We start from the raw sequence: 22774 nt of genomic DNA, 5'->3' as shown, positions 1-22774 counted from the left end.
TCAACTTGGGATTATAATCAATCGAATGCACCTGCAAAAGACGAAAGAATTTCCCACATGTTGGGACCATCCGAAATTTCTTGGTCTGACACTCGATGAAGTTCTTTTCTGTCTGGAAAATTTGAAAATCGAGCGCCAAAAACAGATTTCATATTCACAGATTTTACGGACGTTTAGTCGCCGGAAATGCCGATGACAGTTACTCCAATGTATTTTCGAAAAAATGAAAATTCGACGAACGACTCATGATTTTGATTCTCCCTTCATTGTTCTCATCCGTCATGGGAACATTCTCAACACTTCAACCGGCTCCAGGCGTTGAAACCAAAATAAAGATGATGATGAATCAAATGTAACTGGAGCCTCAAAGTTTGAAGCTACTGAGACAAGGGCACCCCTCGTCATCGTCTAAGAAACGTCAAATTGATTTCCGAGGTGTGTTCGAACACCCAATGTTCTAAGAACCTAAAAAATGCAGTGTCATGACTGCACACGGGAGGTCCGACGGGAATCTGAATTATTATAATGACCAGTGCACGAGTCAGGCATTAAAAAAGTATGCGGAAGAAAAAAAAAATACTTGAGATGGGATACAACATCTTCTTTTGAAAAGGAAGCGTTTATCCCCTTTTGACATGTCTCATGTAAATGAAACTGAAAATATTGAATGAAACTGAGATTTTTTTTTATTAACACTCGCGGCAAAATTTCACAGCGAAAATTTACGATTCGATAGGAGATGGAACGAAGGCTCTTGTCTGTATTTGTTTAACTGAAATCCCCGATTTTGTCCAGTCGCCACGCGTCACCAAATCGATACCCAATTCGGATGTGAAAGACGTGTGCATTTCGTGTCCAAGGGAAAGACGGTGAAGATTTTCCAACCGGGGGTTGTGAAGCTGCAGCTCAGGAAAGTATTGACATAAGACCGACGGCATGCGCTGACGGATATTCTTTCGAATGTCTGTGGACAGTGAAATGGGACACCCAAGCGAAACCTTAACTGTCCCTTATGTGGATCCACCTCTTTCCGAATTTTTAGGGTCTCAATGACACTTGGTTTGTCACGTATCGGTAAATGGATCTATTGGACTCTTGCGTGAAGAAATAATGCGCAGGAAAATGTCAAAATGTTTATATTTTTGGTGGATTAACAGACGATTGAAGTGATTGTTAGAATAATTCGGTACCAGGTGACAACTTGCAATTTTTATTATCTCGCACGTGATGTGGTATTTTGTTCATTATTTTACATAAACAAAGGTGGAATTAATTGTTTAAAAATTTCTAAAATTAACTGGACAACAGCAAAATATTAGAAAGTCAATGGGAATTTTTGAAAAGAGAGAAATGTTGTTGTAACTATGCAATTATCTGAACTAGTTTAAAAAATAATAATTAAATTCGGGTCAATTCCTATTTCCTATTTGTTTTTAAATTATATTTTTTCTCTCGAATTCTAATTCTCTTTGAATTATTATTATTATTATTTCTGTATTATATTTTACTGAATGTAAAAGAAGGGAGTAAATGACAGTACGTCCCTATCAGGATGACATCTGGATGTCACACGATTATTCGAGGTCAAACATCAAAATGAAGAAGACTTTCGCACTCTGAAGAGTATTTTTGTCATTTAAACCATTGGCTGCCAGTTTTTAATTAAAACTATTAGTGATTGGTGGATATTAACGCAGAAGGACTCAGGAATTTTCAGTGTCAAATTCTCATAAATTATGTTCATTACTTGACTTTCTAAATAGACGAGTAAACTTTCATTGAACGTCTTCAAACGATCATCACCAGAACGCTTCGTCTGTCAGACGATTTCTACCGACGACAGACTCGCAATGATTTTCCAAGTTCTTCCAGACGATAATTTCACAGCGAAAAGAAATATGTTTAGTATTAACTATTTAGTTGAAGTTCAGATAGTAAAGTTGCATATGAACCAAGGGGATAGTAGATTTTAACATGAATAAATGAATATTCATAGATAATTAACGAATGGCGAATGTGACGTCAATCAGGATTTATCAAATGTTCGTTCGTTAATTATTAACGAATGAAGATTTCTCTCTGGTGGAATGAAATTAATTCTAATTAATAACCAAAATCCATTCTCTTGTAGCAACTAATCAGTCCTATTAGTTTATTTTCGAAATTATTGAACCATTCGATATCGGAGTGACCACCCCCTCCCAAAAATATTTACAAAGAATTATCAAAGCGAGTAATTCACTTGTCCAATAATTACATTGACAGAATAATTCATTGAGCCTCATCGAAGTTCCTCAATTATTGACGAATGGTAGAGTTTGACAGGAATAATTGAATAATCGTTAATAGTTAAGGAAAGAGCCGTTGGTGTACACAGAGAGAATTATTGTTTAAATATTACGTCACTGTTCCGTAATCTGCCAGTCAAAACAGTATTCAGTCAAAATTACGGAACAGTTACGCATTTTTTCACTGAATGTTCAGACGTTTTGGACTTTTTCCTGAAGGTTCATTGAAAAAGAGGGCAATTTCTCTGTAATTCTTACCGAATATTGTTTTGACTGACAGATTACGGAACGGGCACGTAATTTTTCAAGAATTATTCTCTCCGTATAACCAAATTAACCCAAATCTACACCAAAAATCCATTCATTTGCAACAACTAATTCGATCCCTCACATGACAGAAAACATTCAGCAAAAATTACGTAAAAGTTCTGTAGTTCGCAAGGGAGTAAAAGATCCGATAAAAATTTGGGGGAGGGGGGGGGGGTGAAAAGTACGAAACTCTCAGTAAAAAAATATGACGCGAGTCACGTAATTTTTACAGACCCTTCCGTACTTTTTATTAAATTACCTTCAACAATTTTTATCGGACCTTCGTTCTCACTCAAAAATCACCGAAGTTTCACCCGACTTTAACTGAACAATTTTTCCACAAGACAAAAATTGTTTAAAAATTACGCGTCTCTTCCGTAATCCCCCGGACAAAACAGTATTCGGTAAAAATTACGGAACAGTTACGCACTTTTTCACTGAACATTCCATATTTTTTCAGGAACGTTTTGGACATTTTCCTGAAGTTTCACTAAAATTACGTAACTGTTCTGCAATTATTATCGAATATCATTTTGACCAGCACTTACGCGCCATTACGAAACGGCCACTTAATTTTTAAACAATTTATCTCTCCGTCTCCTTGTACGAAAAAAAAAAACAAACAAATTATACTCACTGGCAAATCTCGGATCATTGGTAGCGGGTGGAGCTGGTGCATACCAAGGATGATGATGCGACGACACAGCATGTGATCTCATAGGATCAGAACCCGTATGACCTCCCCCACCAACCCCCGGTCCACCATGATGATAAGGTGATAATTCAGCAGTGCAGTACTGATACTGTGATGTAAGCTGCATGGTAGCATACGGATTGCCCATAGCACTCATACCTCCGCCATTGCCAATAGCTGGTCCAGTGCTACTGCCGTTGGCACCACTAACTGGACCTGGTGTACCACCCCCAGGAGTCGAGCCACCATGAAGGGGTGGACTTCCACTGCTTGCTGTTGAGCTACCAGTGTTACCCACCCTGGCGCCACATGTATTGGCATAGGGTGAACCCTGTGAATGGGATCCAACGCCGACGGTAGCAGCAGCAAATTCAAGTTTACGATAGGACTCTTCAATTGGCGACAGTATATCAGTGACACTGAAGGGAGTTGTATGAGCACCACCACCACCTGGTACATGGGAAGCATGTTGCTTGGGGGACAAGCTCATCGCCAGATCAACACCATTGAGATCTGGTAGTAGACCAGTCTGCTCCAACTGGTTCTGCTGCTGCTGCTGTTGCTGTTGATGCTGATGATAACTAGTGGCATTATTGCTACCCTGACTTCCTCCACTGGCACCACCACTGCCGCCGGTCATCTCGGCGAATTTCACTTCAACCAGGTACTTCAGTGTTGCTGTTATCGATGCTCCGTTATCACTTTAAAAAACCTTATCCCTTCAGATAAGTCAACGCCAACAATTGACAACCACTGACATCGTATCTCATGTGTTATTACCAAAATTACAAAAACATCCTTCACAACAATCACAAAATCACGAACAATGAACCAACATCATCACCATGTTCCACTTATCACTGAACAACTACTAAACCCAAAACAGGATAAATCCACTCACTTGTTGTCAAAGGCAAACGATGCCATCACCATTGTGTCATCAAGTGTCATGATGATCAGGGACATCAGTCTAGGGACCAGATGTCATATTACGAAACAACATAAACAACCAAATAAACACTTGACACCGTCACCGAGTAATTGTCACAGCGTCGTAAAATCATGAAATGATAAAAAAATAATTTTCAATGATACCACGTCGTTGATCAATATATTTGTTTTTTTTTGGGAGGTAGTGGCCGGCAGAGCCGGCCGACGGCCGACTGAAATAACCCAGTGGGTCTTTGAGTCCTTGGACTCTGCTCGATAGACGATGGGTAGATGGTACCACTCAACTCTCTTCGCCTCCACCTTCACCGAGGATACACTCACTCTCCGTAGAGAGGAGCACCCGTGCTTTTCAATGGATAGGATGCGGATGGATGGGCTTAGCCTGCCGTTGGATTTTGGATGGATGGATGGATGAATGAATGGAGAGGACTGTTGGGTTCCTGGAGAGGTCCTCACAACCGCTTAGACCCACTCGACCAACGTTTCGCCCTTGCCACACAGCTCCTCGCCTCGCCTTGTTCGGTCCTATGGGGGCCTACACACAAGTTTCACCTCTCCCGCGTTATACCCGTAGCACGACACGATGAGTGGAGTACCCACTACGGAGAAGTGCCTGGTACCAAGAGTCGTGATGAGATGTCCCCTTTTGCATGTGAGAGGCCTATACGAGTTTTCAATGGAGGGGAATACAACCAGTTGGGGGGGTTGGGCAGGGAGCGGGAGGGGGGGACGATTGGGCGAAGACAGGAGGTACCCCACCATTGGCTGTGATCCGCCAATGGGTGAAGAGAGCGCTGGCGATTGGATGAGCTCGTTGTTGAGGGGTGGGAAACGCCAAGAGGCCATTGGCGGTCGTCCGAAATGTGCGGGACTCGGCGAGCCTATGGGGTTGAACGGCAGAAGGGGACCACCAGGGGGAGGGGGATGATGCCATGGCCACCCAGGACTGGTTCAGCCCACCTGGAAATTACCACTGCCGGAGAAATATTTTTGCCGCACGTGAGACGAGACCGATGCCTCATGCCTGCTGATGTAGTTGGGCGGTGAAAGTTATGGGCCGGGGGGCAATTAGTGAGGGGGAGGAGACGGGGTCAGGTTTTTTTTATGGGAATCCATATTTATTGCGGGAGAAAATAGTAGGGTATGTTGGAGTTATGGCGTTTCGAGATGAGGATCGATTGGTTTTTAGTCGATTGATGAAGATAATCGATATTTTTATTTTTTAGTTTTGTTTAGTGTAAGACGGTGCGGAGAAGGCGATAAGGAGTTTGAGGATTCGATCGGATATGACGTTTATGAATATCGATTGTTTGTATAAATCGATTGAAAATAATCGATTATCGTAGATGGGATTCGATAATTCGAGAATACCGCATTTTCGGTTTTAGTTATATGGAAGAGCGACACGGTCACGCATCGAAGACGACGGATTTGGGGGGTAGTGGATTAATTCAGGGTCATATACGGTGATTTGATAATCGATAGTCGATTGGGGAAATGCGAGGTGTTTTCATGAGTAAATGTAACGGGAAAACACATCAACGCCGCGACGGCGGTGACATGAGTGAATATTACAAATATAGAGGGTCTCGAATTTCGAGATTTTAAAATCGATTGTTTTTTCGAGTGGCTTATGAATGTAAGTGATGTTTGATCGCGATATTTGTGATCGATTTTCTGAGTGGTTGGCGCGCAACTCCGTGCTATGCTACTAACGTCATTCGTATGAAAATAACCGACAGGTGATTACTTATCGCAAAACGAAGTAATTCTGTCATTTGTGCTAAATGTTTCATTAGTTTATTATTCACAGTTGAATCAATCAGTTGAAACACGATGAATTAGTTCAAATTGATATTTTTTAATGCTTTCACTCCACATCGATAGAGAATTTTTGGAGGTTCAATAATTTACGGTTCTCATTATCGGTTAGTAGACACTTGAGTAGACAGAGGTCACTACTAAACAGATACCCCGTAGAGGGCGGGCTCCGTTCGTACTTGTTCAATTGTACAAATGGTCAACTGTACACAGAATTTTCAGACGGTGAGAGCACCACTGTGCAGGGATTCAACTGGGTCCACATGTACAGCCTAGCTTTTTGTCTCGACAGTTGAATCCCTGCACAGTAGTGCTCTCATCGTTTGAAAATTCTCTGTACAGTTGATCATTTGTACAGTTGAGAAAGTACAAACGGAGCCCCCCCCCTTTGGTTATTCTACAGAGAAGTATTGAGTACCTCTTAAGGTAAGGTAAACATTGCTGTTGTTGTGATTGTTAGATGATATCAACGAATTGATGATTATTGCATGTAGATAGCTTACCGTGTATAGGTACGACGACACGTGTCATGTACCTCCACCAGTCAGCCATTAGGAGAACTAACATCTCGTGACGCGAGGTAGTGGTCGCTATCATTTTCCATTTTCAGTACCCGCGACAGGTTCCTCTGTAATTATGACAGAAATAGACGTCAAAGTCTTCGCTCAAAGCACATTGCTCTGTTTTTCGGTGAGACCTCGTAACTTGAGATATTTCCAAGGAATATAGCACATGAAAATTGACTTTTGTGTAATTTATCGTTTGCTGGTGATTACAGTGGATATTGGACTGAGTTGAATTTTCATGCGATCAACTTAACCGCTTGATCAATTTAATTTGTGTGAAATCATATTGATAATAATCCATAGTTCTGTGGAATCGTTGGAATGAGGCTGGGCATTCTATCTAGTGGAATTGACACAATTTTGTAAATAATTTCATCATTTTATGCTTTTAATTGGCCTTTTTTCATTCATCAATGACACTAATGACAGTTGAATCTGTCATAGCTTCGAAACCTTGGTGACGAGGGGGCGTAACTGGTGCAGATTTTGTATGACAATACGCCCTTTTATTACCAAGGGATTGAATTGGATGGAAATGACTCAAAGTATTACATTTTTAATTCAATAACTTGCAATTTTTTTTTAATTTAGAATTTTCCACTTTTATGACGAGTTGATAATAATTGGTTTTCCACCTAATTCAGAAGTTTTTATTTTTCAAGAATATAGCTATTTTGAGGGTGAGGAGAATGGTATTCATGATGTGAGATTAGTTTATTTTTGGACTGAGAATGTTCACGTTCTGAATTCATAAAGTGAGGATTCCTTCGGTTAATAATAGATGCCGGAAGATTATGAATAGAATTGAATATTCTTGGTGTTTGACTAGTGGAATCTACGGTTTTTAACTCTATTATTATTTCAGGGAGATGGTGAATCCCAATCCATATACGATCGTACCAATGCACGAGCGCCCCGACTTGCTCAAGGAAACTTCCAGACTGATCAATTCACAGTGGCCTGCCAGCGAGCGCAGACGGTAGATAAATTGATTTGTTGCACGAGGAGAAATTTTCTTTAAAAATTATTGTACAAATACTGAGAAAAAATGACAATTCCGGGTTTGTCACAAAATCTACTACCATTGAAGTACAAGTACTCGGACTTTCCGGTAGAATTTGGGGAAATTCTTCACTAAAGTTCAGGAGAAATTCACAATTAAGTCGATAAAAGTTCCAGTGTTAACACTGGATTTTTTTGTAGACATTTCTCTCCGTATAGAATTTTATTCATTTACTCAACTTATGAATTCATTCATTCATTGACTCATTTATTCAGTCATTTAAAGTGCAATAAAAATTATCCGTATTTGGTAATTCTGCAGCGAAGCATGATTCAGAGAAAAATTACTAAACGAACCTGAATTATTTCATAACGTTACCGGAAAATTATACGAAAGTCAGAGAATTTTTCAAGTTCATTTGGTAATTTTTCTTTGAACGAAACATGACTCCTCCAAACCACAAAGACTTTGGGTAATATTTATTGAACTTTGCTTTGTGCGAGAACTTATTGGAATGAGCTACAATTAAGACCAATATTTTCAATAAACCATTTGCCATAAAAATCGAACCTTTAAAATGGAGAAAAATTAAAACGTTAAATCAATGGGATTCCATTTTATACAAAAGAATATATATCCTATAACATAAATTTATCATTGAAACTACGATATTTTTCTTTCACTACAGTAATTGCTATTGTCCACATCCCCCATTACCGTTTAAAAGTGCAAAGTACCTCTTCAAATCCTCATTCATAATAATACTTATAAAACTTTGGTGCGGTTCATTATGTGCAGGTGCCTATAAACCAATATTTACCTTTTCATTTTCTCTGTCCCTAGATTACGAACTCTTGAAGCATCATGTGATAACTTCCCGATAAACTTGCTCCTCCTCAAAGACAACAGAGTCCTCGGTCACTGCCGAATATCAAGGATGCCTTCAAAAGAGGACAGTTGTTTCATAGAAACCTGTAAATATTTTCCTTTTCTTAATTAACTCTCGTCCACATTTTTCAATGACTAATTATCCAAATCTACTATAGTTGTCATCGATCGTGAATACAGATCCCAAGGTCTTGGGTCAAAGCTTCTCCACGCAGCTGGTGAACTCATGTCCAAGAAGGGAATAAAGAATTCATTCCTCTCAACGAAAGGTCAAGAAAAATTTTATTCCAAAAATGGGTACAAGATCTGCGAAACTGCAGATATAATGCCAGGATTGGATAGAGTTGTCCCGTCACATCAGCTGCCATTTAAAAAAATTAATCCACTGCCTAAAATTTCGGGACCACCCCCACCACCAATGCCCAGAAATCGTTTCTTACCACAGACGGTGCTGCTGTATCCCGGAAGAACTCACATGCTGAAACATTTATAGTATTGTTTATTTAAAAATTATACATCTACAAAATACATATATTTTTCTAAAGCAAATTAATGTTTAATTACCTCAGCTAATGGGTAGGAACATGTGGGGATTTTGGAGATGTTTCAAGCTGTTGTGATGCCACAGATTTTCTGGTGATGCTCTGGTTGGTCCAAGCTGTCGACTAGAAATTTTCCCAGATCGTGTTTTGAAACCGCACGTCCAGGAGATTCGTCATATTTTATCAACATATTTCCACTTGGTGACTCTGTAAATAATCGAAAATTTTATGGTTCGAGAATTGTTGGGGGTAGATTTGGAGGTGATGAACCTACCTGCAATGTGCGGGGGCAAAACAGCGATCCAGCTCAAGCCACTCTCCTTCAGAGCCTTGAACATTCGCTCGTGATCATCATTGATATCCTTGAAAATGGCTGGCACTTTTTCAGGTTGATAAAAGAGGAATGCTGATAAGCACACAGATATCACTTCTATGCCATTGGTCTTCATCGCAGTGATGATGTTTTTCAGGCCGTCAGACATCATTGTCGTTGGACCTTGAAGATACGAGCGAATTAGTGCAGTGAAATCCAGGCCAAATGAATGTTTGATGTTTACACATAATTTATTAATATTTTTCAGACACTGGAAACTGGAATAAAATGGAAATTTGTCTGAAACTTAAACGTTCATTAAAATGTTATGGCACCTATTTATCTGTGATTCAAACGAATTTTCAGTTTATTCAGTTTAGGATTTTTTAGTGTCTGAATAGTGTTGTCAACAATGTTTATAAAGTGCAAATATTTATTTTTGCTGTGAATCAGGATTTTTTAAATTTGAAATGATGTCGTATATGGAAAAACATGAATAGAAACTTGTTAGAAAATTATATTGACACTTATCTTATCGTTCACGAAGTTAATCGTTAGATAACGTTTTATTCCCTTAAACGCATATGTAGCCCCTACGTCGTTAGCGAATAATATTCAAATTTTTAAAATAATTCATGAGACAATAAAGAACTTTGAGAAGAAGAGGGCCACTTATGTTATTGGTGGTTTCCAATCGGTAAACACATGATAGGGGGGACCGTTAAGGTATCCGTTTCGGAATTTTTAGTGTGCGGCCCCCAAGAGCTTTTTCCCATAAAAATGAGACGAGTTTTTTATGGGAAATTTGAACCTATTTCCTGCTCCCTTCTTTATGTGTCTAAGAATTTTATAATCATGGAAATTTAATGAGAACAGGAACTTCTTTAGACGAAAACTTTTCGTTTTTAGTCCAAACGAAATGGCCTTGATATCACATATAGTTAATATAGATATAAAATAAAATGTACTTGAAATATGTACTCGAGATAATACCGGCCATTAGCTTCATTCTAATGAATAAATTAAGAAATGATGATGAGTAATAATATGCCCTAATTAGTAACAAATCATGTTCGGGGAAAATTCTTCTTAGTAACAAAAAAAATCATACACTAAAATTGGAATCAATCCAAAGGTTCTATTCGAAAGCAAAATATGAAAACTTATTTTACTCAAGTCATTCCGAGTTCCTAGGACCACAACGACGCCCTCCTGGCCAGCAACAGCATTCTTAACTTCCTCAGCGTTCTTGACATCACCGACAACGGCCTCAACTTTTCCCCTCAAATGATCCGGAATTTTTGATTCGTCACGCACGAGCACTCGCACCTGAAGACCTGTGAGAACATGATAAAAAGTCAGGTCATTGCCCACATCATTAACCGGGGAGTCAATTGTAAGGAAAAACCCCGATGACATCGCTTGGAAATGATTACAACTGCAATGATAAATTTCCACTTATTCTGAAACATGGTGTGATGCGAATGGAATCGTACAGTTTCAAGCCTAGTCGTGGAAAACAAATCATCCTTTCCCACCAGTCGGCGACGAGGATGGCCAGCACGTGAGGGGAGGGTGATATATTTTTCACGACGTCACTTCAATAGGGTTCAGATGTGAAGTTGTCAATCGGTCAGCAACAAACAATTTTTATTCGCAAAACTATAGAGCCGGGAACTTGAAAAAATTGTCGTTCGTGACACTCCATTGACTCACGAGGAAAGTTACCTAGATTTCAAAAATTTATATCTGAGATTCAAACCGGAGAAACTCGAATAAAAAATTATCATTTTGCAGCGACTATTTTGAACTATTTAACATAAAAATTTAATCAAGAAGTGTGCAATAGATTTTTTATAAGACGACCTTAATTTTTGGGGTCAGCATTTTTTGCAAATTAAGCCTGGCAAAGGCGAAAGGAAATGCTGTGCCATAGGAGTCAATCTCGTAATAGTATTTTTCAAGTCTAGGCCGGGAAGAATCACTTTTTTGGCTGGGATTATGATGTTACTGAATGTCATTGCGACTGAAAATGTGTTTGTAGTCGGGCGAAGTGAGGTTAGAAACGCATTTTATCAGCCACAATGACATAAATGTTTTTCAGTTCTCATCGAGTTACAATTATCATTAATTCACAATTAGTTGACACAATTATATCACCTTTTTTGACAGCATGCTCCAGGGCGCAGAGACCAGTCATCCCTGTGGACCCGAATATCACAATCTTCTTCATATTTTATTGTGCACTTGGACGATTTTGTAGCAGGAGGTAACGTCTTCTCTTGAATCAAGAGTCACACTGCACTGCACTCATGTCATTAAATCAATGGCATATTTGATAACGAGGTATTTGGAAAAACAGCTGATTCATGCCGGCGGTAATTACGAGATACCGGGTCGGCAGGTGCTGACATCTGAGGGAATTCGAGACCAGCCAATGATAATAGTTTTCACTGACCAAGTTTTGGAATAGAGAAGATCCAAAAATAAGTGCTGGGGATTTTTTGGTCAACTTTTTGCTGAACGATGGCAATTACACTGAAATAAAAAATTAAAAAATCAACTTTTGCCGGATTTCGATCCATCAAATTGCCCTTTGGGGGATTTAAGAAACAAAAAAAATACTTCAAAATGAGATATTACAAATAAAATCGTAACATAGAATGCTCCTTGCGAAATTGATAGAAAAAAATTCAAATCATTTTGTTCATTCACCTCTAAAAGTTCTCGATTAGATTAATCATTCAAAGAATCTTCGTCCACATCCTCTTCTTGTTCTTCCTCCTCTTCGCCCTCTTCATCATCTTCGTCGTCCTGCTCATCTACTGCAATAGAAATTTTTTATTTTAGGAGAGAACGACACTGAGAAAAAAATTATTGTTCTGGGGATGAAATATTTTCTGCTAAGAATGTGAAGTGAGGTTTTAGAACAAGACGATTGGCAAAATTACATTTTCTCCTCATTAGTAATAGAAATTTACAGAAATAGAAAATATTAAAAATATCTCATAGAAAATATTTTAGCGTTCCATTCATTCATTGACTGATTGTAAAAAATAATGAATGAAAGTTCACCCGCAACAGATATTTTCGTGGGTGGTAAGTGGGCGATCCGATAAGCCTCTTCCGTTTCGAAGCTCGGTTCCATCATCTCCATGATCTCAGGGCCAAGCTTGTAGTGTTGTTGCACCGCTGGCATTGCCGGAGGGGCGTAACTCCGAGTGGTGAATTTATGCCCAGTCCCCACGTAAAAATTCCCAAATTTCCTGAACAATTAACACAGTTGTAAAGACAAGAATTCCTTGGCGGGAAAAAATTTTACGAGCTTTTTTTTACTTGTCCTTGGCGAATGCAACAGCTCCCGGCCAGAGGTTGGATCTTACGACAGCAATGGCCGTGTCTTGTTGGATTTTCGAGGACAACCGAGCCGTCCACGGCGGAGTTGTATCAATCAAAAGATCTTCGGATAGAGGCGTCAGTAGGGAAGGACCTATCTCCTTTTTAATTCTTCTCCTGTCGCTCTGCTCCTCATCTTCATCTTCCTCCTCGTCTTCACGAGATTCTTCCTCTTCTTCCCCTGCTTCTTCCTAAGTAGTAGAATGTGAGACATTTGGACTTTGAAATATCACTGGAAATTTTTTGGGAAATTACACGTGGTAAACATTTATAGAAACGAAAATCGAAAACTAAAAAAATATATTTTGTAGTGTATTTTATTCAGTTTTTATCATTTTATTTCTATTCCATTCTATGCTGAGAAAAATCTAATCAACTTCCTATGACGAATTGGAAAGTTGACGGCATTTTTCTATTTTTTTCGACGAAACGTACGATAACTTTCGAAATTTTCCTGGAATTTTGTAAATTTCCTGAATATTCCACTGTCTCAAGGGAATAATATTTGCAATTAATTATCAAATGAATTTTCTTCGATTATAATTGTAGACGCGGAAGAAACAGTGATAAAATACATTTGTAATGTTACAAGTGTCTATATTCTCAGTACCCATGCATGCCAAATAGCTCGTTTGATATTACGCAATTGAATAAAAACGTGAGTCGTGACAGTGGAAAACTCCGAAACAGATTTAATTGGCTATGAATAATTCATGACTTTAATTTCACGTGTTGATTCACCTCAGGCTGTTCCTCACCCTCTGGATTCCACCAGGCAGTTCGACCCTGGTCGAGAATGTAATCGACATGATGACACCAGTTTGATAGGGATGGATCTGTCAGCTCGTTGGCGGGAAGGGGATCGTAATGAGGGTTGACTGATATGTCTTCACCTTTAAGAATTTAATCAATCTGACAATTTTATTTGTCGAAGGGCCTCTACAGTTTCACGATGTACTAATGACATTATCTCAACATTCTAAATGCAGAGAACTGATTTCGTTAGTCTAGAAAATGAATAGTAAGTAAATAAATTTATTCAAATTGTGAAAAAAATTATTCTTGAAGGAACAATTTATTAGTAAAAAATATTCATAATTTCTAGAAATTATAGTTTGTTAATTGTTTTGTCAATCGTTGTCCACAAATAAATATTTTTTTTTCAGATTTTCACAAAATTTTTCGACTGCGGAAAATATTGATATTGAAATTCAAATCTGTAAAGTTTAAACAATAAAAACTTGTCGGATGTCCAGTGACTTGGAGTAAAATGGGGCACAAATAAAAGCTCTCATATTCGACTATAAAACTAGAAAAGCATTTTACTGGAGCAAAAACAGCGAAACTACTTCGATATCCTTAACCCACGAAATTTTTTGGATTAACGTGCGATGCGCTATCATGACAGAACAGTTTTTCTGTGTGCTTTGTAAAATTATTCATGAAATTGTTAGTTATCGAAACATAAAAATAGCATGAAAACCATTCTCACCCTCGCCTTCTTCCTCCTCCTCGTCGACATCTCCCTCCTCCCCAGTCTGTTCTTCCCCCCTACCAAATATAAAGTATCCAATTGGCGAGACTGAAGTGGTTGCAGTGATTCTAGCAATTTGCGCCCTCAAATAATTCTTTTCATTACCGGGAAACGCTGGGAACGTGTGGATCTAGAAAAATTAAATTTCATTGAGTTTCAACCGACCACTTTATTCACGTTATGCAGATAATCAACTCCAGCCCAACTGGACCAATCATGAGCTCTCATATTTTTTAAACTCCTAATTAATCACCCTATGAGGAAAACATCATTGCGTGTCATTTTTAATGAGGATGATTCTCATATGGTTGAGATTTTATCGAGGAATATTTTTATAACAATTTTTTTCGATATTTTCCGTTAAAATTCAACATCCAGATTTCCCCATTTTAAATGAATAAATAAAAAAAAGACGAGTGTATACGATTGGTCGTATTGGACAGCAATGACCCATAAATAATTGCTTGTGAATATTGAATGAAGCTCCGATAATATTGACAATTAATTAATTAATTTTACTGGAGTCTCCAGGCAGCCAGTGAAGTGTCGTAAAATTTTTCGCGAAATGATGATTTGCTCTGGTGTAACGGGGGGTAGCTCCACCCAGGGGTCTTGTCCCGGTGATTTACAAACGAAGTAAACCTGCAATAAATAACATGCACCAATTTATTCAATCAAACGATGTGAGTAATTTAAATGTCGATGAGAAATGAAAAATCAACCGAGTAATTTACATTCAAATTAATGATTGAATTGGTAGTTTCGATTTTATTTCCGTGTCTGCATTTACTTTTTTATTTACTCCAGTTCCAATAACTTCACTGGGAATGATGAGCTTCTCGTCACCGCCCTCCAACACTGAAAACGCGGATTCCAAAGTACTCCTTTCATCCCCGTAATCCTCTCTACTAACATTTGCACCAGAATCCTCAACGTCTCTTTCATCCTCATCGATAGTCTTCGTCTCCTGTTCATCGCCCTCATCGCGCTTGACGAAAGCGAAGAATCAAAAAAAAAATGAGAAGGTGATAAAGTGCACCGCGACAGGGAGAAAGAGCTATCGTGAACTTTTTGTTCGCCAATTATTTTTAACAGTACTCACTTCGAGACGACGTAAAACCTCTTCCTGGGTCAATTCTGCTTCCACTACGTAGTAATTGAGGGGTTTTCCAAGTATTTTACCCCAGAATCTATGGAAAAAATTTGAGAAAAGAAATAAATACTAATGCGAATACACTGGAAAAAATAAAGTTTTTGACGAGGATGTGTTTCAAGCAAAATGACCATCTGACTCTTGAACACCTTTGGTCCCCACGTTTCTGATACCAAGGAAGATAAAATGGAATGTGAAATGAAAATATGTCGGAATTCAAGACGAACAAGTATTTAAAAATATTAATTCCTGTTTGAAATTCATAACATTTTTCATTTTATTCCGTTTTTTTTTCAACTGTCGAAACAATATTTATTAAAGTGGATAGAATCTAAATATCTTTTCTTATTATGAAACATTTTTGTCCACATTTTTCGAACAGCACAAAACGTTAGAAGAAAATTAATATTAATCTATATTTCAAACATTAATTGAAATTTAATTGAGACAAATTTTCAGTTAATCCAGAAATTCTTTTATCTTCGTCTTTGATTCGTCTTCTTGAAAAATCTCCATAAAAGTTTAACCGGAGTTACAATAAAAAATATATTGTTATAGTTTATCTGTTATACACAATGTATTTTCCATTCATTTACCTCACGTTGACGATCTGATGTTCTTTCATAAGTCTTCTTACACTCAAGTTCAGCAGAACAACTTCAGACTTGGGAAAACCAACATCAGCCTGCTCCAAATAATAAAATAAATCCATCAAATTTGGAGGCATTCTTTGATATCCCGTCTCGTTTCCGTCGTCCATTTCATTTACATCACTCTCTTCCTGCTTCACTATCTGGCGAAAGTACACGCATTATCTATTCATTCATAAACCTCGCTCCGGCTTTAATCAGGCTTCGTCAGATTTCGATTTAAAAAAGAGAATGAAATACTTGGAAAAGTTTAATAAGCTTTTCCGCCTCGCTATACTCGGCTGGTGGAAGATAGAGATCGTGGAGATTTGATTTTATTCTCAGTCTCCTCTCTTTTAATTCTTTACTGTAACTCTCGAATACGTCCACCGCATTCTTCGGCCTTTCTGATAGAATTTTTTCTAACAATTCTAATAAATGATCGTATCTGAAAAACAATGAGACTTCAACTCAATGCAAAGTTATTATTGAATGACAATAAACAGAGAGACAACGACGAGAAAAATTCCTGCTTTCGCACTCAATATTTTTCTATTATAATATATTATATTGTGTAATTTGAAAACCGATTGAAAATAACTTGAAAATAATTTTTAAAATAATTAACAAATGTCAATTGAATTTTTTTTTGTCAAAACTACCTTTTTTTCAGAGAATAAAATGATTTGCGGACTATTAATTCGTAAAAAATTAAACAAATGTCTGTTCAGCTTTTAAATACTATATTTAATCTTGGGCACAGGGAATGATCAATTAGATATTTAAAAACTCATTAATAAGTGTTTCAAGCTGAATTCATGATCACATTGATCCATCTTTATTTAAATGAAATTTTCTCCGGAAGAAATTGAACTAAAAATATCCATCACTGGGCATGAATTTATTCTGGAATAAAACAATTCATTCAATTGGTCGGAAAATAATTAATAAAATTAAGTAAAACGTACAGACAATCTCCAGATTCGCTGCTATGTTTCATGAGAAACATCTTTCCCCTCTGTACATCGTGCTGAATTGATGGCAATTTTGGTACAGGGGCTTCATCAATGTCATACGAGTAAGCCATTACGAGACCGATCAATTCTCCCCTCAAATCACTCGATAGTCTTCATTACAACTAATCTCAAAGGGCCATCGAGTTATCATAAGAACTTGAAAAAATCAGGGAGTGATAGATATTTGACTTCCACTATTTTCTCGTATCTCATTTGTCTTTCATTCACAACCTCTTCCTCCTGCATCCAAAAACGTCTCTCCGATCTACATCCGGTGACGGCTTTCGGGCTATCGAATCGCTGTAACACAGTCTGTCATGGACTTATCGAGGCGACCCAATTAAATTAACGATACCTCGGTAGACTAAAAATGCTTGTCGAAACGGTTAAAATTAAACTGTCGATAAGATGTTTGTTTTTTCCGGGTGCAGTGTCGAAGTTGGCAGCAATTTTTATCTCTTTCAATTTCTCCCCTCACGTTTACAGTCGAACTTTTTTTTGTGACATCAACAATATTTTTTGCTAATTAATAAATTCTGCCCACAAGGAGAGACTGAAATATAATAAGTAAAAATTACCGAACTAGCAATTCCCTCACCGATTACCAAATCTGCTAGATAATTTTACCTGACAATGTAGTAATTTTTCACAGGCGATTCCGATAAAAATTACGAAACATTCAAGAAAAATTACTCTAGAATCAAAGAAAAGATACGTATAAATAATAATAACTGTCATTAGTAAATTTATTTTTGCCAATGAATTCGTAGAAGTTCAAAAAAACCTACGATTTTAATTATTTTTTAATGAAGCCCGTCTTTAATTTGAAGATATCACCGCGGAATTAATTGTTTTGATACTTGAAAATCACTTCACAATAATACAGTAACTCGAATGGGGTATAAGCACATGATTGCAGGGGGTGGCGAGGGAGGGGTATACGAATGAATCGATTAAGGGAATGTGGGAATGAAAGATATAAGAATGAAAGCTCCAGCAAACACGCGTGTCAACCGAAGCGTTTTATCACTTCTCCGCACATCCTGGTTACACTTCTCTAATCGGGTTTTCTAAATAGGACGCAGAGTGGTCTCGAGGACGTTGCCCATTTCCTCTTGCTATCCCACCCCCGCAATGTATTTATTATATCGTGGTATTTCATCATCTAATTTAATTATGAATTACTATAACTGGAATAAAACTATTGGTTGGCTCCCTATAAACCAAATTTGTCTGCACAAGATCTTTCGGAGATCTTAATAAAAATTATAGAAAAACCTTTGGAAGATCTACAAACTAAAAATAGTCTCAGGGAAAATGTGTCCTTTGAAGGTATTTTGGATCATTAAAAAGCTCTTCAGAATAATTTTTAGAAGATTCTTAGATTCTTAGTTGAGTGCAATTCTTGCTAATTAAATAAAATATATTTTCTCAAACCTTACATTTGTCTCGTCACTCCTTTACCGTGCAAGATGACCCTTCGTGAACACAAAGCTACCCCTCCATAGTTGACTTTTGGAGGGAGATCCTGAAGGGCAACGCTCCCTCGATGAAATTTACATGACCTTTTCCACTTCGTAGACCTAAAAATTCCGAAATGTTCAATACAATTTATTTCCATATAGCGCACAACATGTTAGATAGATATTCGTACATAATATAGACAGCATTACCACGTAAGTGTACATAACATAGCAAGCATTACGGTGTTAAAATACTGATTACTGTATGCCGTAGTGACGATTACCATAAGACATTAAATAAAAAATCGCATAAATAGTTAAGTATTACGTGAGATATGTAGTTATTTAGTATAACAATGGTACTTAGAAATTAATACTAAGTTCCATAATAATAATTACGAGGGCGTATAGTAATCATTACTGTATAGTATAGTAGAATTAGCAAAATACTGGTCGTTACCATCTGACAGGATAATTTGCAATATTTTCCTCCACATAACATTCGAGAATATTAAGTATAAATCTACCAACTAATTAATGAAATTAAACTTTATAATTTCGCCAATATAGAGTCATAAACATAATCCACTACAGCATACCAGTATGGCTTATTAATTACTCGGTGTAGATGGGGTATCACCATCGAAACAATAGGAATCCAAGCGATCGTTATGAAAACCAGTACGAACAGCACAATACGCTGAAAGCCCCATCGGCTGGGCTGATTCCACCAAAGGCCCCAACATCCACTGGATACGTTTCTGTAATAACGGAGGGTCACATCGCCAAATGCGTAAAATGAAGAGTGAAAAAACATGGTCCATCTTTTGTTGACGGGATATGGCACTGCTCGGATTGAATTGCAGTGTTTTCGAATAACTGGGATTGAATGACGTATTTGATGGTATAATCTGCGATTCTGATGTTACGGGGCATGAGCACTTCGGAGCATGTGCAGTGGTTGAATTTCGAAATGCAAATTATTGAATTAAATTATTCATTAGCTGTATTTGGTCAGAAATCGGTGTCGTTGCTCTTTCTGGTTGATTGAATACAATCAAATCCATTTGTTGGCTTTTGTATTTTTGGATGTGATTATTGATCTTGATTTCGTTTCTTTTTTATGAAAAGGGGAGGTTTTGTAATCGTTTACAATTGAATTTTGGCCCAAAAAATTCAGTAGAATAAGACGGAGGGAGATGATGCCGTCTGTGGGATTTGTAATTCGAAATTTTCTGAGGAAAAATAGTTTGAAAATGTTCCAAATGTTGATAATCGTTATTCAAGTTCGTTGAGGAATTTTTATTTAACAATAAGTCGTGTAGGAAAATAATTGTCTGCAGAAGATCTTCGAAAGATCTCTCCGGTGATCTGCAATGATTCTGTGGAAGATTTTCGTAGTACAATATTTTTTTGTGAAGATGTTCTGAATTTTGTTTTGAAATATATTTTTAAAAAACTCACTTTCGAATAAATCTGCAACGAAAAGTCGTCTTCCGACAATTGAAGATTCTCCGAAACGATCTGCAATTGAGAGAATATTTTTTATTGTTAAATTTTAAAGAAATGAAGTGAAGCATTTTCATTTCATTACCTATATTTATGTTTGCGGGGGCGTATGCGCCCCAATGAATGAGCCTCTCCCCTCCCTTGGTCCTCTTTCGTACGAAGTGATGCGTTCCTCCTCTTGGCTCTTCTCCGCTGGACTTTTCAGTATCCATCAGGAGGCGACCCGGGTCTCTTTCACACATCACGCGCTTGAGGTTCAATTCCTCTACTCGTATCATCAGCTTGAAATCGAGTTTGATGTACCATTGTGACTGACTTTGTATTCTGGTTTTTCTCGTGATTTTATGGGATATTGAACTGCATTTTAAGGAGTGGAACGAATTTTTTTAGATTAGTTTTTTCTTCGTGGGAGGAGCACGATTTCAAAATGCGGGAACGACTTTGGTAAGTCTTACATGATAATGTTAATTACCAACAAGTGGCGTTTATTGTGATTTACTCTTCGAGGTATATTTGATCGATCGGTTCGGATGAATATTTTCAACTGTGTCGAAGGGTTGATTTTTTAAATTGATACATAGTACGGGAGTTTGAAGTTAATAAATTGTTCAAATTTGATCCGACTCTAATTAAACTTTTTCAAACACTAAAAACGTCTCCATAAAATTCGAAATTATCTGAATTTCAAATATTAATTTCCGATGATTGAGACAGTGTTTACCTAACATTTGAAATTTCATGATTTTTTAATCCCCAAATGATATTTGGTGCCACTGCGACGAAAATAATAGTCAACTGATGTCAATTGAAGATTTTCCTGAAGATTTTTGAAACATCTTCGACAGACAGAAATTCTTTAATGTGGGATACATCCGGCGTATCGAATTTATCACCGAAAATACAGCAACATTATTAATCCACTAAGAGGAATATTCAACAAATATTACATCCAAGTGTGTGTGTTCGAAATTTATCAGAACTGTTACGTAATTTACCCTGGAACTTCCCTAATTTCGATCTGATTCATCTGTGAAAAATTACGATACCGTCAGATGAAATTTCCCACTCGATTCCGTAATCGAAAAGAACCAACTGCGAGTTCCCTAATTTTCCCAGAATATTTATCTCCGTTCGTTACATTTTTTCGCGTCAATCCGGTTGCTAATTCCTCCAAAAAATTGTTTAAAAAACATTAATTTCCCCTAAAACCTCATTGATCATCAATTAAAATATGCAAAGTACTAGATTTGACGCGTGAAATATGGTGTAAGAAAAGTACAAGATTGGGAGAAAAATTAGAGGAGCGGTGAAGGGGTAGCCTCCCCTAGCTATAACTACTAGCAGTTATGGTTTTGGTGAGGCAATTAGCACGGTACCGGCTCGGGACTGGTGGGAAAGGGGGGCTCGTTGATCACCCGGTCGTTCTCAGACACAAGAAAACGGAAGGAAATAGCCGCCTCGAGAGGGCCTTGGGTTCTTGTAGTACTGTACCCGACCAGTCTACGCAGCCTCTATGCCTCCCGGCATCCAGATTCGGCTCTTCTCTCCACCGTGGCGCGCATTTGAGTTCAGTCAGTGGCCGACTCCCATACGCGGAGGTGGTGGTAAATTTATAAAGCCATTTTCCCAGTCGTTATTCATTATTCGGGCATCGAGGGCTTTCAAGCGCGTTATCTACACGCCTCCAGGATTTTGCAACTGGGAGAGCACAATATGACGACACGCAGCTACACGTGGTTAGTGATTTTTTTTTTTATTTCTGTTGATAAGAAAGAAAAAAATTTATTAGAAATGGAGTTATGTCTTTTGGGTGAAGGGGGTGGGGTGGGGTATATATCTGGGCGGAAGATACCTAATCAGCAGAAATAATTATTTGATGAAATAATTAGGGAATTTTTGGCGAATCTTAAACATTTTTTGCGCAATTTTATGAGAGTTTGAATTTTTGCGATTTCATGAATTTTTGAAATTGTATTTTTTAGTGTAATTTTTTTGTTCTATGGAACTGCTTTACGCTGATTAAAAAATAATAATTGTGCGAGATATCAGAATTCGAATAATTAATTCAAATGCACAAAAGTTTGGTTTTTCATTGGTAAGAAAATTCGATTTATGGGTTTTTAATTTTAGTGAAAGAGTTTTTATAATTTTTTTTAGAAAATTTATTAACGCTGATGTTATTGTAGCGAAAATATAGCGTGTTATTTTCATTATTTGATGGGATTAGTATTTTTTTGGGTAAAAAATGTCGCTTCTAGCAATGGAATTTGTTTTTTTTTCGTAGACGTGGGAGGGGAATATACACGTGCTCCTACGAACTGACGAGCGTAATTAATCATTTCTTATGGCTGTAATTCGGTGATTGTGCCGCTTCTTTCTTAATTTCATTAGGAGAAAACGGAATCCGTCTGTGTAGATGAAATTCTAGAATTGATTTTTTATTCTGTAATTTTCTTGTTCGGAAACTACTGGCTGCTGTTTTTATTTATGGAATTATGGAATTTAGTTATGCAGTTACGGAATTTATTTCTTCGGTCACATGTAGATTAGAATAATGGGATAAAATCTTCGGTAATTTTTCCATTTTTTCGCGTAATTTCGCTAATGAAATAATTCTATTTACACTTTTGCGATTTCTATAGGGACTGAATATTTGCAATTCTTTCAAAATATGGATGATTACTCCTGATATATTCTAC

The 22774-nt window shown here is 37.4% G+C and overlaps 5 protein-coding genes and 1 long non-coding RNA gene across 15 annotated transcripts in view; 2 read left to right on the top strand and 4 right to left on the bottom strand.

Annotated features, from left to right (window-relative positions):
- Positions 1-8592, bottom strand: part of LOC135167073 (homeobox protein Nkx-2.4-like) — a 32875-nt gene extending 24283 nt beyond the window's left edge. For 2 of the 3 annotated variants that reach the window (XM_064129926.1, XM_064129928.1), the window contains exons 1-3: positions 8453-8592; positions 6567-6691; positions 3235-5215 (exon numbers count right to left, since the gene is read on the bottom strand). In XM_064129926.1, coding sequence (XP_063985996.1) covers positions 3235-3931 — 697 coding nt within the window. In that variant the 5' untranslated portion in view covers positions 3932-5215; positions 6567-6691; positions 8453-8592. The remainder of the gene's footprint in view (positions 1-3234; positions 5216-6566; positions 6692-8452) is intronic. The other variant, XM_064129927.1, reaches the window with a different exon arrangement.
- Positions 6625-9069, top strand: LOC135167074 (N-alpha-acetyltransferase 80). Of its 4 annotated transcripts, XM_064129930.1 has the most exons (5): positions 6627-6753; positions 6842-6991; positions 7495-7608; positions 8476-8606; positions 8679-9069. In XM_064129930.1, exons 2-5 carry the CDS (start codon positions 6951-6953, stop codon positions 9011-9013), a joined length of 621 nt encoding a protein of 206 aa, XP_063986000.1. In that variant the 5' UTR covers positions 6627-6753; positions 6842-6950; the 3' UTR covers positions 9014-9069. The 4 variants fall into 4 exon arrangements, with proteins under 4 accessions (XP_063986001.1, XP_063986000.1, XP_063986002.1 ...); XM_064129931.1 differs by lacking the exon at positions 6842-6991 and having other exon boundaries at positions 6625-6753; XM_064129932.1 differs by lacking the exon at positions 6842-6991 and having other exon boundaries at positions 6646-6831.
- LOC135167076 (flavin reductase (NADPH)) lies at positions 8786-11719 on the bottom strand. The gene is made up of 5 exons (XM_064129933.1): positions 11536-11719; positions 10548-10712; positions 9337-9558; positions 9085-9269; positions 8786-8998 (listed from the first exon to the last, which is right to left on the bottom strand). The coding sequence occupies exons 1-4, from the start codon at positions 11606-11608 to the stop codon at positions 9127-9129; spliced, it is 603 nt and encodes a 200-aa protein (XP_063986003.1). The 5' UTR covers positions 11609-11719; the 3' UTR covers positions 8786-8998; positions 9085-9126.
- Positions 11720-11782: 63 nt separating this feature from the next.
- LOC135167072 (radial spoke head protein 6 homolog A) lies at positions 11783-17963 on the bottom strand. Its single transcript, XM_064129925.1, has 14 exons — positions 17892-17963; positions 17731-17797; positions 17056-17656; positions 16349-16535; positions 16055-16251; positions 15408-15495; positions 15096-15293; positions 14825-14947; positions 14264-14435; positions 13513-13664; positions 12712-12962; positions 12451-12641; positions 12091-12200; positions 11783-11913 (listed from the first exon to the last, which is right to left on the bottom strand). Exons 3-13 carry the CDS (start codon positions 17172-17174, stop codon positions 12112-12114), a joined length of 1767 nt encoding a protein of 588 aa, XP_063985995.1. The 5' UTR covers positions 17175-17656; positions 17731-17797; positions 17892-17963; the 3' UTR covers positions 11783-11913; positions 12091-12111.
- A 1181-nt stretch (positions 17964-19144) lies between these two features.
- Positions 19145-20299, bottom strand: LOC135167028 (uncharacterized). The gene is made up of 3 exons (XR_010299791.1): positions 20161-20299; positions 20031-20090; positions 19145-19327 (listed from the first exon to the last, which is right to left on the bottom strand). It is a non-coding gene; the product is annotated as an uncharacterized LOC135167028 (long non-coding RNA).
- A 12-nt stretch (positions 20300-20311) lies between these two features.
- Positions 20312-22774, top strand: part of LOC135167024 (papilin) — a 93042-nt gene continuing 90579 nt past the window's right edge. For 4 of the 5 annotated variants that reach the window (XM_064129865.1, XM_064129864.1, XM_064129866.1 and 1 more), the window contains exon 1: positions 21643-21811. In XM_064129865.1, the coding sequence (XP_063985935.1) occupies positions 21789-21811 (23 nt within the window). In that variant the 5' untranslated portion in view covers positions 21643-21788. Of the gene's footprint in view, positions 20520-21642; positions 21812-22774 lie in introns of those variants that run through there. The other variant, XM_064129862.1, reaches the window with a different exon arrangement.

The sequence above is a fragment of the Diachasmimorpha longicaudata genome, chromosome 10 (genome assembly GCF_034640455.1).
Source record: "Diachasmimorpha longicaudata isolate KC_UGA_2023 chromosome 10, iyDiaLong2, whole genome shotgun sequence".
Lineage (NCBI taxonomy): Eukaryota > Metazoa > Arthropoda > Insecta > Hymenoptera > Braconidae > Diachasmimorpha > Diachasmimorpha longicaudata.
The sequence above is the reverse complement of the archived record's forward strand: the minus strand, read 5'-3'. Positions and strand labels throughout refer to the sequence as shown.

Bases quoted from the DNA above. Each gene is read 5' to 3' on its own strand.
- LOC135167074 (XM_064129930.1), top strand. From the start codon at position 6,951: ATGAGGCTGGGCATTCTATCTAGTGGAATTGACACAATTTT. The intron at 7,609-8,475 runs GTAGATAAATTG...CTCTGTCCCTAG, and splicing joins CCTGCCAGCGAGCGCAGACG to ATTACGAACTCTTGAAGCAT. The intron at 8,607-8,678 runs GTAAATATTTTC...AATCTACTATAG, and splicing joins CAGTTGTTTCATAGAAACCT to TTGTCATCGATCGTGAATAC.
- LOC135167076 (XM_064129933.1), bottom strand. From the start codon at position 11,608: ATGAAGAAGATTGTGATATTCGGGTCCACAGGGATGACTGGTCTCTGC. The intron at 9,559-10,547 runs GTAAAATAAGTT...CGTATCTTCAAG, and splicing joins AGGAACTCGGAATGACTTGA to GTCCAACGACAATGATGTCT. The intron at 9,270-9,336 runs GTAGGTTCATCA...GATTATTTACAG, and splicing joins TTTGCCCCCGCACATTGCAG to AGTCACCAAGTGGAAATATG.
- LOC135167072 (XM_064129925.1), bottom strand. From the start codon at position 17,174: ATGGCTTACTCGTATGACATTGATGAAGCCCCTGTACCAAAATTGCCA. The intron at 15,496-16,054 runs GTAAATGAATGG...TTTTTTCCATAG, and splicing joins CATCAGATCGTCAACGTGAG to ATTCTGGGGTAAAATACTTG. The intron at 12,963-13,512 runs GTGAATCAACAC...TCTACTACTTAG, and splicing joins AGGGTGAGGAACAGCCTGAG to GAAGAAGCAGGGGAAGAAGA.